The 13,587-nt window shown below is 34.3% G+C and overlaps 2 protein-coding genes across 2 annotated transcripts; one reads left to right on the top strand and one right to left on the bottom strand.

Annotated features, from left to right (window-relative positions):
• The first annotated feature begins 3,448 nt into the window (after positions 1–3,448).
• On the top strand, positions 3,449–6,117 carry LOC117632861 (40S ribosomal protein S6). The gene is made up of 6 exons (XM_034366463.1): positions 3,449–3,605; positions 3,688–3,752; positions 4,870–4,927; positions 5,006–5,114; positions 5,254–5,526; positions 5,680–6,117. Exons 1-6 carry the CDS (start codon positions 3,600–3,602, stop codon positions 5,913–5,915), a joined length of 747 nt encoding a protein of 248 aa, XP_034222354.1. The 5' UTR covers positions 3,449–3,599; the 3' UTR covers positions 5,916–6,117.
• Positions 6,118–7,007: 890 nt separating this feature from the next.
• Positions 7,008–8,562, bottom strand: LOC117632860 (peroxidase 17-like). The gene is made up of 3 exons (XM_034366462.1): positions 8,254–8,562; positions 7,956–8,147; positions 7,008–7,735 (listed from the first exon to the last, which is right to left on the bottom strand). Exons 1-3 carry the CDS (start codon positions 8,449–8,451, stop codon positions 7,160–7,162), a joined length of 966 nt encoding a protein of 321 aa, XP_034222353.1. The 5' UTR covers positions 8,452–8,562; the 3' UTR covers positions 7,008–7,159.
• Positions 8,563–13,587: the final 5,025 nt, after the last annotated feature.

The following is a 13,587-nucleotide window of genomic DNA, read 5'->3' as shown; positions in this document are numbered from 1 at the left end:
TCTTTCTGAGTCACAAAACTGCACATTTTGAAATTCTGTTTGCCTGTGACATAAGCATAAAGTGATCAGTGATAAAATATTTGTATAAGTCCATCAACCTGATCCAATTTAACCGCAAAAGATTGATATTATATGTATCAATCTTCACGGCGGATTTTGTAGCTTGTTTAAGTCATGCTCTCTCAACCCTTCCCGTTTGTGGGAAAATGAGGTTCTTTTGTCTGTTGCAAACTCCTCATATTTTGACTTTTTAGGGCCTCCGTGTCCGAGAGGGTTTCTCCTGTAATTTCTTTTTTTCCACGTAAAAATAAAGTAAAATTTAAAAAAAAATTGCAAAAGATTAGGACGATAATGTAAATATAATATTAATAAGACTACAGAAAGGATACATATAATATCAATCTTTGTGATATCTTCATAGTGGACAGCATCATATGTTCATATTTAGCATTGCAAGTCCAATGGTTAGTTGCTCGTGCTAATCGGAGCATGCTCATAGAAGGTGCACAATTAATTAATTGGCACTAATATTTTTTTAAATTATTTTAAGTTCAGATCCTCCACAAGAAATGTATGCTGTTGGATAATCTAATAGTTAATTCAAAATTTCAAGGATAGGTCTGAGTTGAGTGATATTTTATTTTGTAAAATTACTTGTTTTAGTGTCTTCTAACAAGATAATGTAATTGTTTGCTCAATTTCTTTTGGGTTTGTGAATAACAAGTCTCTTAAGGTGACTTGGTCTGAGCCATGTTCACATACGAGTTTTTGTTGATTCTTCAATCAAATCATTCTCCCGAAATTTCCCTCTAAAATTTATCTTCTCTGAGATTTAGTTTAATTTTATCTCGAATTTAAAGGATTTCCGCAATATGTCCTTGGATTAAAACTTTAGAGGATGTTTATTTAGTCAATTGTCTATTATTTTATCACAAAAAACTGGAATAAAATGCATGGCATGGTGGGTTAGAGTGATTTAAGTTGATTATGTAGCGATCTGACAAACACCGTGTCTTTAGAAAATATGTAGTAATTAGTGAAAGAAAATTAAACACACCACAATTTTTTAGTTATATTAATTTACTACAATATATTGCATATGATAAGATATATGAGCTTGACAAAATATATATATATATATATATGAGTAACTTACTACCACATAGAAAGAATTCCTATTAAAGTTAAAACTTAGTATCACATATAATGAACAATATTAAAACTCAATAGTGAATAATAATACAACTCCGTAATATATAACCACACACAAAAAAAAAAAAAAACCTCCATAATAAAATAATAAATAAAATTAAACATATGCCTAAATTTATCATTAGGGATTTTTTTTTTTAATAAATAGAAATTTATCCTAGATAATATTAGCTTGCATAAATTTTTAAGGCCATATAAATATTACACGTCGTAACATTAAACATATGCCTAAATTAAACATAATAAAATAATATTAGGGATTTTTTTTTTCTAAATGGAAATTTATCCTAGATAATATTATTGTAAAACGTTTAAGACCATATAAATATTACACGTCGTAACATTGTTAACAAATTGATTCGCACCTGGTGGATAAGGCCCAGTAGATGGATGCAATTGAGAGAGGTTCGAATCCCCTTGTTGGCAAAAGCACCATTTCTCAACACATTTAAGTATTTTTCAGTTTCACTCGCGATATTATCGATATTATCGATAATATCGCGATATATTGCCCAAATAAAGCACGAACGAATAGGAAATTATCGCCTCCGAAATTATCGCGATAATATCGACGAAAATATCGATATATTGACGATAATTAAGTGGATATGGGCTAAAATATCGCCCACTCAAAAAAACGATATTATCGGCGAAATATCGCCGATAATATCGGCATTTAAGACTGTGCTCATCACCCACAAACAAAGCACAAGGGCCAAACATAAAGATACAAAACAAACAAAAAAAGAGGTTTTTTCTTGTGAAATTCTCTCTAATTTGCTTTTCTGATGAATGATTTTGAAATGAAAACAGTGACTTTCATAGGTCCCAATGAGCTAAGAAAACATTTCCACCCCATGTTCATCCTTGCGTTTGTTTTGTAACCATTCATGCATTAACCACCTCATTCTATGGTTTTTCTTACCTTTTAACTTTGTCTTTATCTCTCTCTTCCACTAAAGCAAGGATAGCCTGTCAGTCTCCGCCTCCCGACTTAGGTATCATGCCTGTTGCCATTATGTATAGCTCATACTTTTTGACCCCAAAAAAATGTATAGCTCATACTTTGTCGTTAGGTAAAGATTGTCACTATATCCGAATTGTTGTTATCAATATGAATGTTCTCAAGGTGTAGTTTTTTGGAATATAACACATCACATGTTCAGTCGTAGCGCATATCAATGTGCTTTGAACTCGGGTGAAAATTCGAGTTTTTTCTTGGGTTGAGTTATTAGGCTATCTCTAACTTATGAGGCCAAACTCAAAATATCCCAAATTTTAGTCTACTTCCCCTCTCAACTCAAGAAAATTAAGGGGCCAAAATTTGGGAAAACTCGAACTTGGGGCCAAATACCAATCCAGCTATTGCCTAGATTGGAATTTTTTCGGTGGAGCCTACTAAAAGCTGACGCAGGCCATGTGCAAAGTAGCTGTGAAAAGGGCCTGTGCTGCTACTGTTGCAGACCTTCTCATGCCACGTGTCGCTCGCATGTGATGTAGTCGTTGGAATCCAACGCCACAATTCAAACAACTCTTTTTTTAATATATATATATATATATTTTATTTCAATAGTAACCCAAATCAACAATTTAGATTAAATTCAAGCTAGTATTTATTGTGAGTTTAATATGCTATCGCCCCTTTTAATAGGAAAGGTCCTCAAAAAAAAAAAAAAAAAGATTAAATCCAAGCTATTTTAACTATAAAATAAAGATCCAACGGTCAAAATAGTATTTTAAATTAATTTAAATTAGATCCAACCCCAAAACTTACTCCAATTTCTATAAATACCCACCCATTTCTTAAATAATCTACCAAAAATTATATTTGTGGAATTTCAATTTTTTTAGGTTAAATTGTTCAAAAAAATTAAATTATGAAGTTATTAAAAAATTTTAAATCAAGAAAAATTGGCTCAAACCATTCTTAAACAATTTAATAAGGTTGCGGACCTAAAATTCGAGTCTAAAGGGTTGGGGGAAAAAACGGTTTGAGTCTGGACAAAACTCAAATAGTTTTTTTTGAAGGAGAAAAATTTGAATTTAGTCCTAAATGGGTTGAAGAAGTCCTTAAGAGAGAAAAAATTTGTTTAATTGAAGTCCAGTTAGCCCACAAAAATATATATGCTGGATTGAAAAGCGAAAAATCCTAATTTTCTAAAATCCTCTAAGGACATTGGGCCAAATGAACTCCTCCACGTTTTCAAGTGTCAACTCATAGTATCCCAAGCTTGGGGCCCAATTCCGCTTCCCATCTGCCTCGTCTATATATAAATTCCTCTCAGGCACTTTCCCAAAACCCTAGGAAGCTGCCAGGAGCTCCTTGAATTCGAGTGGTTTAGCAAAAGGACCATTTCTCTCATCTCGGCCGTGGCAGCGGAGCAAACATGAAGGTTTGTATATCCGTCTTACTTTCTCCGATCCCCAATTCTAATGCATTTCAGTCTTTCACCGATCGGCTTTCTGTTGTTTCAGTTTAACATTGCGAATCCCACCACTGGGTGCCAGAAGAAGCTCGAGATCGACGATGACGCTAAACTGTACGAAAACCCTACCTCTAATTCTCCTCCATTTCGTATTTTGCTTACTTTTAGGAAAGGATAGTATCAGCATTTGTTAGGCAATAGAGGTTGTTGATAGATTTGGATCGATCTTATGAACTTGAGGTCTGTTTGGTTGCTGAGAAATTATTAGAAGAGCACGAAAACTGGAATTTTGAGTTTAGGGTTGTGAGTTTGTCGATTATAGCAATCATTTCATCTTAAGGAGATTGGAGAAGTTTTATTTTTCAATTTAGCTATATGATTGGTTAGCAATGCAGTGTATGGATGTAGGCGGCATGAATTGCATCTTCTTTGTATGAGTAACGATCATTTTATCTATCTGATGACTAGGAGGTCGGTGAAATAGATTTGCCTTCTGGGTTTATTTTATTCCTTGATGAACAAAGAATTTCTTTTGGGATTTCCACAATTACACCAAATGAATTGAGTATTTTAGAAAACGATGGAAAATTTTGGATGCATTTTATGAGAATAAAGATTACAAATGGAGTGAATGATTTGAAATTTTTACTTCAAATTGTCATGCTCATGAGTAAACTTGTGGTAACAATTCCTTTATTCATTTTAGTTAGTATGTATCCTTCTATTAAGGTTTACTTTTTGCACTGTGTGCTTATGGATAAGTATAAGGATTGCCCTGCAGTGTATTTCTTTTTGGAATTCCAGCTGTGTGTCAGAACTTGTTCTGAATGTGCATTTTACCTTTTGCGTATTGACTAGGTTTTTCAAGAAATATTTGTGTAATGTGGTGATGCCATATGATTCTTTTTTTTTCTTTTTTTTTTTTAATACCTGATGTATATGTACTTTGTAAATACCAAGGAAATTCAGAATACTCTTGGATTATACAGAGCGAATTGACTTCAAAGTGTTTTATAGTTGCTGGAAGTACATTTTCCAGTGACAGACACGTATCGAGTATTGTTAATTATGATCACATGTTTCTATTTATGGTTTTTCCAATTTCATTTTAGACTTTAGCTTGACATATCTTGCGCTCAGTTTTTTTTTCTTTCTATTAACAGATTGTATCCTAAACAATGTTTTATTTAATATATCTTAGATTATGACCACTAAACTCTTTGACATGCAGTCGTGCATTCTGGGACAAGAGGATCTCTCAAGAAGTCAATGGCGATGCCCTAGGCGAGGTATTTACCGTTTGCGAGATTTGATTTTAGTCATCTTACAATAGAGTACTCATTACAGTTTTTTTCCTTCTTTTTCAGGAGTTCAAGGGATATGTATTTAAAATTATGGGAGGCTGTGACAAGCAAGGCTTTCCTATGAAGCAAGGAGTGTTAACCCCAGGCCGTGTTCGCCTTTTGCTCCATAGAGGTATGTTATAATGTACCAATTTGTGTCTGAGAGATAGCGGCATTTGATTTTGAGTTCCCGTTGTAGTACCTAATATTAGATTTCTCTCGGCTCAACACTTTTGGGTGATGAAACTGATTGATGCATATTGTTTATTTAGGTACCCCGTGCTTCCGTGGATATGGAAGGAGGAATGGAGAACGAAGAAGGAAGTCTGTTCGTGGATGTATTGTCAGTCCAGACCTCTCTGTATTGAACTTGGTTATTGTTAAGAAAGGTGACAATGACCTTCCTGGACTGACAGATGTTGAAAAGCCAAGAATGAGAGGTCCAAAAAGGGCATCAAAGATCCGGAAACTATTTAACCTCACCAAGAATGATGATGTGAGGAAGTATGTCAACACCTACCGCAGAACATTCACAAGCAAAACTGGTGGGTTATATTTTCGGTCTTTAAATTTCGTTTTCACACAACAGAAATATGAAAAAGATACTCTGCTAGAATATTAGTCACCATGCCGTGATAAAATTTCCATTTAAGTTTGTTGTGAGTCTGAGATAAAATCCTCAATTTCATGGTTTGCAGGCAAAAAGTGCAGCAAAGCTCCCAAAATTCAGAGACTGGTTACTCCCTTGACTTTACAGCGGAAGCGAGCAAGGATCGCAGAGAAGAAGAAGAGAGTTGCAAAGGCGAAGTCTGAGGCAGCAGAGTATCAGAAGCTCCTTGCTTCCCGGTTGAAGGAGCAGCGTGATCGACGCAGTGAGAGCTTAGCCAAGAGGAGATCGAGACTTTCTGGTGCATCTAAGCCATCTGCTGCTTAGGTCTCTGGAACAAATTTTGATCTTTTAGTCCATGAGTTAGTGAGCAAGTCAGCATCATAGATAGTTTAATGTATTTTTAATTGCTTACATTGAGCTTTCATGATTTTATTATGGATGTCGAACATGTTGTGTGGTTGACATTTCAAATTTTGTTTGCGCTTTTAATGTTGGAATTTATTGGTGGCATACCTTCTTTCTCTCTCTCCCTGTTCTGCAATTCTCACTTATTCTCAATTTCGTATGACGAGAGAAGCCTAAATTTATGGCATACTACACCATCTTGAAAGATCCCAAGCCTTTGCATTTAGCGTCGGTGCATTTTTACTCATTTAAATTAATACTAACCATTAAATTAATCTAATAAATTCTATTAAGTTCACATTAGCATAATTGTACTAACATAAATAAAACTCACAATTTGCACCTTACTCTTTGTATCCAACTTTTGAAATATAAATAAATAAAAAATGTCTCATCAAACATGAACAACCCTCCCGACCCAGCCCCCTTACCAACCCCACTGACAGCCACCCATGGTTCTACCTCTCTTAATTTTGGATGACTGACTCTCAACAAGGCCTACGGATTGAAGTCCTTCATCGTTAGGAATCTCTCCTAACTCCAGAACCACCCTCGAGTGATAATCCAGTTCTACAACTAGGGAATAATTTTATCAAATCTTGATCACGAACAATTCGCCACAAGTACTGCAATTGACATCTTATATATGCCTACCAATTATAGGACCTAATGAGCGGCGGCCATGGCTGGCTGTGAGGGGGCTGGGTCGAGAGGGAGGTAGTTGTTGCTTGTTGGAACATTTAAAAAAAATATATATATATTTCATTAGTATTGGCTAAGGTGCAAATGGTGAGTAAGTTTGAGGTTAATAAATTCACCGATGCTAAATATAGAGATTCGGAAACTTTGGAATTCTATGCTGAATGATGTGAGCGCAATGTTGAAAATTCAATTAAGGAACATTGGTTTGAATTTTAGATGAACGCATTGGTTTTGGAATTAACCTTTTGAAAAGCCGGCATGAACAATAAAACCAAGAGTACAGAATATTAGATGGATTGGCCCTGATCAGCAAAAACAAAAAAGTTTTAAGGATTCCATTAAAAATCAACCACAAAAAAGAAGGAAAAAAAAAAAGTGACGATAAAGATAAAATATAGTCAATTCCATTGATGGGTGTTTATTCTAACATCACCATGCCCTCTCAAGACAGGTACGTGGGGCTACAGGAGACGACTGTTAACCACCCTGCAATTTCTTCTCACCTCACCTTGCTGGTCAACCTGCAAGTCACCCATCTTTATCATCCCCTCAACAAAGGCCTTGAAAAACTCATGTTGGTCCCTGCTAAACAGTTGAACAAATGCCCTAGTCTCTGGAAATGTGAAAAGTGTTTGATCTGAATTCAGAAACCCTCTCCCTGCAACCAAGTCCTTGAAGTACTGGTTATCGAACACTACCGGTGTAGCGTCAAGGTCTCCGGTCACGTTTTGATCCACATTCAAAGGGCAGAGCTTGTTTAGCTTTCCTCTAAACTTTGGATCAAAGACTGGGTCTGGCCGGCCGGTGCCGGATTGGTTGTACAGCCTGAACATGATGGAGAAGCACCGACCTTGGCCGATGGAATGTGAACCAGAAAGGGCAACAAGGTCTTTGACAGACAGATTGAATTTGCCAAACAGGTCAATGAGGAAGCTTGCGTTGGCTCTTGGACTTGGCATAACGTTGTCTGAGGCTTCTTGGCTGGCGCTTAAGCTATCCAATCTGCCTAACTTCACTTCCCAATCAGGTCCTCCTGTCTGATTAACACTAATTTTTTTAATTATGGACAAACCATAAACAGAAAAGAATTATACACTTTGCACTCAAACCAAGCCCATGTTGATTATTCATCACTTTTTTTTTTTTTTTCATTTTATATCAACAGAGGGGTTCGAATTCAGATCTCTTTGAATATTAGGAAGAGAAATTCCACTAAAAGAAGATGGAAGTAACGATATAGAGAAGAGAGTTTCATACCAATGCAACAGCATCTTTAGAGGCCATGATGATGATATCTGCACAAGAGACAATCCCAGGGCAGACCTTCTCCAAGGCTTCCTTGACTTCATCAACAACCTCATAAGATCTCAGTGAATTTATGTTTGCAAGGGCGAGTTTTTCCCCAAGCATTGTTGGTGTGTCATCAAGCAACAATGAAGCATCACAACCCTACAGATTATTTTTTACCAAAGAGGGAACCAATTAATTAGTAGTTGAAGAAAAGCTTATAAGGAAACGCATGCAGGATTGCAATTTTTATATATAGTTCACTTACATTAACAAAGCAATCATGGAATTGGAAGCGCATGACAGAAGCAAGGCTCCGGGGCTCTCGGATCAGAGCCTTCTTCATGACATGTCGGACCACAGCTTCGGCTTTCGGGCACGATTCTGAGTAGTAATGAGGCCGGAGTTGTTCACCGGCAGCGCTGACTATTATGTGGAGGAGGAAGAGTGAAAAGAGGGGAGACATTGAATTTTTGAGACAATTCTTACTACTAGGTGGGTGCGTATATGAGTTGGTGAAGTTTAGAGTTCCGTTTGAGGGTTTTTAAGCTTGTTTGATGCTTCTGTGCATGTACAGAAACAATGGGTGTGTGCAATGATTCTTTCCCTTTTTTTCTCTCTCTTTTTTGTTTTTAGTGATATGGGGCAAGTTATGACACAAAGGCGATAGTATTGGATTACCTGTTGCATCCCTACTTATCAATACAATACTATCGCCTTTGAGTTATAGGAGGAAGCTTTATATTCGTACACTCTTAAAGCATCTCTAATGGGGTTGTATAATGAGGTGTATGTCAAATATATACCATTTGTAATCGGAATCACATGCAATGGGGAGGTGTAAACGATTGTAAATTTGCATAACAACCATAAGATGCAAATTTAGATGCACATGTGCATCCTTTTTTACATCCCTTGCAGATGAGACCTACATGAGAAAAAGTGAGAAATGGCGGACAAAAATGAGCAAAATCAATTACGCATCTTCCCCATTAGGGCAAAAACCACATTTACAATCCCAGGAGTGTAAAGGAGATGTAAAAGTGGCTTTACACCCCCCAAAGAGTGAATGGTCTTATGAAAGAATATAAATAACACTGTCATTTAAATGACGTGAAAAGAAAATTACATAAAATGTTATTTTGGCTCTTCACTTGTATTTGTGCGCTCTTATAAAAGAGTGTAGATAACAACCACCGTGTTATTTACACTCCTCGGTAGACATTTGAAAGGAGATTACACATAACTCCATTTAATGAGTTCAAAAACGGTTGAATTTCTTTAATTATAGATTGACTTTAATGGTTATTTGACTCATTTTCAAAAGATGTTATGTATTAATCCATTGCTTTGCTTTACCAAATCCCAACACACAGAGGCCGGTATTGTGCAATAGATTAAAACAAATATTAGCAGCCATTAATGTCTGCAATTAATATTGCATGAAGAAAGAGCAAAGCCAGCTCAATTTTATGCTAAAACTTGTAATACAAATCCCCATATGTCTTTTATTTGCTCACTTTTATGTTGAAAGGAATACATAGTACCTTCTCCACTTCCTCATGATGTGTTACTTTTTTCACATTTAAAATAAAATAATATCTTTATATAGACGTGAATTAGGTCAATTTTTATTAAATTAAGTTTGAACTATTTTTCCGTAACTATTGCTTGTATATATAAAAATGTCTTTAATTTATCTATATATATAATGCAAAAGAAAGAAAATGGTGAAACATTCAAAATACCAAAAAATGCCCTTGGTTAATACAAACATTAAAAATTGAAATTATTAATTAAATGAGGGTAATATGGTAAATTCACTTTTTTCATATTAAAAAAATTAAAATTAAAAGAAAAATCAAATAATGATCCTATTTTTATGGAACACAACTACCCATTATATTTTATAATTCAAAAATAAATTTAAAAATTAAAAAGAAAAGCTAGTATATATAAAGCAAAAGACAAAGAATGGTGAAACATTTAAAATACCAGAAAATGCCCTTAGTTAATTCAAACATTAAGAATTAAAATTATTAATTAAATGAAGATAATATGGTAAATTCACTTTTTTCATATTAAAAACAAAATCAGATAATAGGTTCTACTTTTATGGAACATAATTATCCATGTTTTTTTTTAAAATTTTAAAAATAAAATAAAAAATAAAACCAATTGGCACACACGTGAGCATGTGTCAAGTGTCTATATATAAAGCAAAAGGTAGAAAATAGTGAAACATTCAAAATACCAGAAAATGCCCTTAGTTAATTCAAACATTAAGAATTGAAATTATTAATAATATGGCAAATTCACATTTTTTTCATATTAAAACAAAATTAGATAATAGGTCCTATTTTTATGGAACATAACTACCCATTATTATTTTTAATTCTAAAATAATTTAAATTAAATTTTTTTTAAAAAAAAAAAGCCTCTCGCAGATGCAGAAGAGCGTGCGGAGAGGCTAGTACATTTTAAAAAAATTAACTTTTGTTTACCCATATCAAATGCCTTTAATAGCCTTATTGGCCTTCATCAACCAATGAATTCTTTTCATCTCCCCTTATTCTCTTCCCACGGCAGATCCACGACGGCTAGGTGGCCGGGTTTTGTTCTCGGCGTCAAAGGCACCACAACATCCATCACTCTCTTCTGCACAGTAACTCTCTCTCTCTCTCTTGACCACGACATCCATATTCACCTTGCGTTGCGTATAAACTTGATAGATCCTTTTGTTTTGTTTGTTCGTTTTGGTCAACGCTAAGAATAAAACCTAGTGGCTTGAGAATAAACCTTTAACCGGCCCAAGAGATAACTATTCTTCTTCAGTTTACCCTATTGGTCATGATGAGATCTTTTTATGTACATTTGAGATTTGACCCTTAACACCTTTTCCCAAACGAAATAGGCCGAAAGGAAGCCATGGGGATTGAATATTGAACAACTTACTAAACTATATCTAAGAACTAAAGGTGTAGAATTCTATTCTAGATTCTAGATTAATATTGTAAATCATCCAAGCCATCTGTCCGAAAAGATAAAAAAATGTTTGTTTGTCTGTCGATGTGGTGGCCCATGGATTGAATGAACCCATATGCTACAACTGTCCTAGTTTCATGCAGGATCCCAAATATCGAGAAAGACTTTCATGTCACGGGAGTAACATTATTTGGCTATCTCCTATCAATAATGTTATGACACACATAATAACACTTTTATATGACATAAAATTATTGACAAGAGATAGCGAAACAATTTTATTCCCATTACAAGTTGCAACTAAGTTTTTGTCCGAAATACCAAATAAATGGAGGTCCCCACCATTAATATTCACCAAGGCTGATCAGACCAAAATTTCAAAGGTCAGAATTTGCATGAACCTTTGATATAGATAGATAGCCATTGTCAGAAACAGTTTCTGATCGTGCTGCAATTACAAACTTCTTTAACAACAGTTTCTTATAGTGAGCTCACATGGTTCTTTTTGTTGAATATGAATGTTATAGTGTGATTTAAAACTAAAAGTTTGCCACCCACCCTTTGTGGTTGGGGGACCCTACTAACCTAAGGATAAGGAGTGTTTTGTGCGACTTCACCCACCAAGACTAAGGTGAACGGCTCAAGAACATCATGTCTAATCTGAGAAGATTTCAATCAAATAATTCATTATTTTAATGTCTTGTTTAGTTACAAGCTCACGCTACTTACATGTAAAAGACATTAAAAGACTTATTGAGTTGAAAGGAAGTTCTTATATTTGACCAAATGGGGCACACAGAATCACTGAGAGTGATCCATCAAAAACTGATATTATAATTTATACAATCAAAACAGCAATATTCACGAGCTTTCAACATTTATGGATATCTCACTTCAAATAATTCTGGTTTGTTTTTTCCTCGTAGTGCATATCGTTCCATTTTCAAGAATAGATGAATAGGGTGCTCATCTCCAAGAGCATTTGACCCCAAAGTGGATGATTATCAATCAATCACTTTTTCCTATTTTCTATTATTTGTTTTCTTCTTCTTCTCTTTTGCCAAATTTATGTGTTATCTTTCTATGGATGGAAATTGAGACCCCTATCTTTCTCATAAAAAAATTATATTTAATATGCTAGTAGGTATAGTTCAGTTAGTTGAGCTCTTACAACTTCACTCTATTGATGTAGGCAGAAGTTCAAAACCTCCAAACATCCAATGAATATTTATATAAACTCCCTCCCTTAATTTCTTGCACTCAAAATAGATATATTTTATAAATATACCATGATCATAATACTAAATTACTAATTGTGAGATTGGTATGCAAGACTAATTTCTGTATCATTAATTCATTTATGACACAAAATGGGGACACATGAGGGACACAAAGTGAGACATGTAAAGCGTCACTATATATATACTGTTTGAGTTGCAAGAACTGAATTTTATAGTTTAAAAAAATTTATTCCTAAAAAATTTCTCCAAATGAGGCTTAAAATTTTTAGTGTGAAGTACATCAATGAAGGATGTAGTTCAGAGCAAAAAAGCACTCTTCTCAAATATACAATGGAATACCAAAAATTTACATGCTTCTGATAATTGATAGTATTTCATCTGTAGTTAAAAATGCATGATAATTGTGGCACTGTCAAACATGTATGTTTTTTTTTTTTCCGAGGGCTGTCATTTTAGACCAAAAAATCAAAAAACAGCAAATATCAATTGAGGTTTTACCATATTTAAATCAATTTATCACAAGAACCGATCGCAATATGTCGTTGTGGTTGCGGTTCCACATATTCAAATAATGGGGTATACCGCAAACCGCAATATAATTTAATTAATTATTTAAATGAATACTTATAATTATTTTATATTAACTAATAGAGGCTAGGACTTCATCATTTAGATGAATCTTTCCTCTTCTTCTTTTCTTCCTTTTCTTTTTATTCTCTCTCTCTCTCTCTCTCTCTCATCTTCTTCCTCTTAATGGGACTCGCCTAGGCTTTGAATGTATTATTAATGAAGTGTATTCTCCGCCAATCTCTTGAAGTTCTCTCTGTTGTTTTTTTTTTAAATATCAGCCTTGAAGAAATATCATTTGAATATTTAATGAATTAATATAACTTAATTAGTGAATAATTAAACTTGTATCTAGTAGGAATTTGGGTTTCAATTAGTATTGCAAACTCATTGGTTGTGTTGGTAATTTTGTTAAGTTGTTATTAGTGGGTTAGCCGAGATAATCTTTAGCTTACAATCAACTATTTAGTTTATTAATTGTGCATTAGCAGGATTGTGGATTGTATTGGTTTATGTTTAATAATAAAGTTCATTCTCTTCGTATATGAGTTAAAGAATCATTGCTAATGACAATTTTTTTCGCTTATTTCATGATCAGTATTTTTAAGCATGAGCAGACTCTTTTTTTGTTGATAGAAAGTTCTGTAATGTTATATTGTTCCCTATATCGACAATTGGCGACCGCAATATATCAGTATGTTCATAGTTCATCTTTTCACCATGCCGCAATATGTCGATCGGTTCACGGTTTCATCCACCCCTAATATTTTCTATCTTTGTCAATTGTCAAAACATGTTTTCATAACTGG

The sequence above is a fragment of the Prunus dulcis genome, chromosome 6 (genome assembly GCF_902201215.1).
Source record: "Prunus dulcis chromosome 6, ALMONDv2, whole genome shotgun sequence".
NCBI lineage: Eukaryota > Viridiplantae > Streptophyta > Magnoliopsida > Rosales > Rosaceae > Prunus > Prunus dulcis.
Note: the sequence above shows the minus strand (reverse complement) of the source record. Positions and strands in the feature narration are given on the sequence as shown.

Bases quoted from the DNA above. Each gene is read 5' to 3' on its own strand.
- LOC117632861 (XM_034366463.1), top strand. The intron at 3,753-4,869 runs GTACGAAAACCC...TTTGACATGCAG, and splicing joins ATCGACGATGACGCTAAACT to TCGTGCATTCTGGGACAAGA. The intron at 5,115-5,253 runs GTATGTTATAAT...TTGTTTATTTAG, and splicing joins TCGCCTTTTGCTCCATAGAG to GTACCCCGTGCTTCCGTGGA.
- LOC117632860 (XM_034366462.1), bottom strand. From the start codon at position 8,451: ATGTCTCCCCTCTTTTCACTCTTCCTCCTCCACATAATAGTCAGCGCT. The intron at 8,148-8,253 runs GTAAGTGAACTA...AATAATCTGTAG, and splicing joins TCCATGATTGCTTTGTTAAT to GGTTGTGATGCTTCATTGTT. The intron at 7,736-7,955 runs GTATGAAACTCT...AGTGTTAATCAG, and splicing joins CTAAAGATGCTGTTGCATTG to ACAGGAGGACCTGATTGGGA.